A 2,638-nucleotide genomic window follows, 5' to 3' on the forward strand; every position below is an offset into this window, starting at 1 on the left:
CACTTTATTTGGAATATGCTAGAACTAGAATAGGGGATGGGGGACGGGGCATGGGAGGAGGGGTCATGATGGCCAGTGCAGGCCTCATCAGGGAAGCCGTCAGCGCTCTGAGAAATCACCTCCTGGAGGACAAATAAAAGGGAGATGCGCTATCAAAAAAGGCAGGGTAATCGGGCTGGGAAGGGATGGGGCTGGAGAGAGGGAGGGTGCTGAGCAAACTGGCAGGAGAGGAAGGGAGAGCCGCCAGGAGGAAGACCGCAGTCACGGTGAGCTTCTGCCCCAGGCGTTCTCAGCGCCCTTCCATCTCTTTCTCACCCCCCACACTGTGTGGTGGCCTCGGGTTAACGTGTACCAGGTGTTTATAGAGAACCTGGCACTTCGCATACAGCCTCTCACCAAGTCCTCCCAACAAGCCTGTGCAGATCGTCACCTGGGTGTAATGACGAGGTCATGGAACCTCAACAAGGAAGGAAATGGATGAGCTGGGATTCGAACCTGATGTGCCTGACCCCGAACATCTGGGCTTAAGTGTGATTAGAGAACAAACCAACAAGAATGCTAAGAAGGGGAATGGAGCAGAGCAGAAGGACTCGGAGGAGGAAATTCCCGCGAGGGGCTGTCGGGTAACGCGCCCGGCCTGGCCAGCTCCTGGCCTCAGGTGACCCCAGACACCCGCCTAAGCCCCGGCCCCGCCTAAGCCCCGGCCCCGCCCCCGCCCCACCCAAGACCCCGCCCACAAAGAACCCCGCCCCTCCGGGAACCCCGCCCACACCCACCCTGGCAGGCGCTGCACTGGCAGCTGTGAATGACCGGCAGCACCACCAGCTCTGTGCGGCCGCCAGGGCAGCGCAGGTTCAGGATGCGCACCGGGTTCTCAGGGTCTAGGCGGTAGCTACAGCAGTCACACTGACTCTGCAGGTACGGCTCCTGGGCGAGAGGGAGCGGATGGCTGAGCTGGGGAGGGGCAAAGAGTTTGCCCAAGCCACCTGCCTTCCCTGGCCTTTCCTATCCAAGACAGCAGAGTGCAGGGAGAACCAGATCCCAAGATCTCAGCTCCCAGACCTCTTCGCCAAATAGGGAAGCCAGGCGGGGGGCGTGTCACCACCAAGCCCCCAGTTCTCCAAGAAGCCCACCTCCTCCATTCCAGGCCCCACCCGTCTGAGCATCCAACAACTTGCAGGTTAAACGAGTGCTTTTTTAACACGCTCATCACTGCATCCTGGTAGCAGTGGGGAAAAACACGGGTCTACTTCTAAGTCTAGTTGAACAGACAGAGTAGTAATTTCTGAACCTACAAATAATGAAGTCCTCAACTGCACAGTCCGATCCTAAGTGCAAAGTGAGTTCTCACTCCAAAGCAGGCACTCTTGCTTTATGATTATACAGTAACTCTGTGAGTCCTGCTGAACGTTTGATTTAATTTTACGTGTAATTCTAACTTTATTTTTAAGTAGATCATACATTCACACAATACCAAGTTAAAGATCGACAACAGAAAAAAATTCTCCCCCGATTGTATCCCACTGCCACTTACTTTTTCCTCCCCAGAAAAAAAAAATGTATTAACTGTCCTCTCCTCACTCTGTGTTTTTAAAAAAAACCCAAAAAGTGATTTGAGAGGCATTTCCAGAAGGTTTCAGGAGTGCTCGGAGGAGCAGGAGAGTGGCCACAGGTTGAGGACCAGGTGAGAAAGCACCTTTGTCTTCCAGGCATAGGTTACTTTGGCCAGGTGGGCTGAGGCAGGGCCAGGAGCCGAGTGAGGCTCCACTCTGGCTGGATGCCGGGCAGGTCGGAGCCACAGCTCTCCAGGCTCAGGGCTGGGGGAGTCAGGGTGACACAGGGCTCCTGAGGAGGTCGGCACCAGGAGGGTGAACGCAGAGCGGAGCTCTGTCTCAGTCTTCTGGGCAACGTCCAGGATGAGACTACCGTGGATAACATCTGCCCTTCAGCCTTCGCTAACTGTATCACGGGTTAACTCAGCGCCTCCCTGCCTTTCTCTGTTGTTCTGGCTGGCCTGTCTTGAGGGGCACAGTGGGCTGAAAAGTAGGTGCCAGGGGCTGTGTGGGGCCACAGTAGGGAGGAGCGGGACAAAAGCCCCAGGAGGGGCAGGAGGCAGGCAGCAGACTCCAGAACCCAAGCCCCACTGAGGTCGCCAGGCCACCTGGCTCTGATCAGCTGTAGGCCTGCGAGATGACTCTGTCGCTCATGTCCCCTGGGCTCTGCCTGGGTTCTGGGCTCGCAGCCGCAGGCCCTGGGTGTCTGCCGGTTGAGCTGCCTCCCTGAGCCGGCAGGCCCCCTGCCCCATGCTCACCTCAGGCAGGACGTTGGTGCTGGATGGGCAGTGCCCGCTGCAGTAGTTCACTTCCACCTGCTCTAGGTAGCAGGCGCCCTTGGTGAGGTTGCGAAGCTCCGTGAGGTGCCTGCAGGAGACGGGCTGCTCTTCTGTAGGAGAGGGGCAGGGCAGGGAGTGGACCGTGATGAGGGGACTTCATGAGGCAACAGAGCGTGGACCCGAGCAGGGCAGGCTGGGTGGGGTGGCCTGGTATTGTGACGCAGTGCCGGGGGGTCTTCACTCTGCTAATCTACATGGTGGGGAGGACGGGGGAAGGTGGCCTCCCGAGGGCAGGGGGTGGGGGCG

The 2,638-nt window shown here is 58.0% G+C and overlaps 1 protein-coding gene across 1 annotated transcript in view; it reads right to left on the reverse strand.

Annotated features, from left to right (window-relative positions):
* Positions 1 to 6: 6 nt before the first annotated feature.
* Positions 7 to 2,638, reverse strand: part of SSPO (SCO-spondin) — a 53,626-nt gene continuing 50,994 nt past the window's right edge. Inside the window, 3 exon segments of the mRNA XM_010843882.1 lie at positions 7 to 122; positions 777 to 927; positions 2,312 to 2,442. Coding sequence (XP_010842184.1) covers positions 100 to 122; positions 777 to 927; positions 2,312 to 2,442 — 305 coding nt within the window. The 3' untranslated portion in view covers positions 7 to 99.

This window comes from Bison bison, unplaced genomic scaffold (assembly GCF_000754665.1).
Source record: "Bison bison bison isolate TAMUID 2011002044 unplaced genomic scaffold, Bison_UMD1.0 scf7180017864191, whole genome shotgun sequence".
NCBI classification, from domain to species: Eukaryota; Metazoa; Chordata; class Mammalia; order Artiodactyla; family Bovidae; genus Bison; species Bison bison.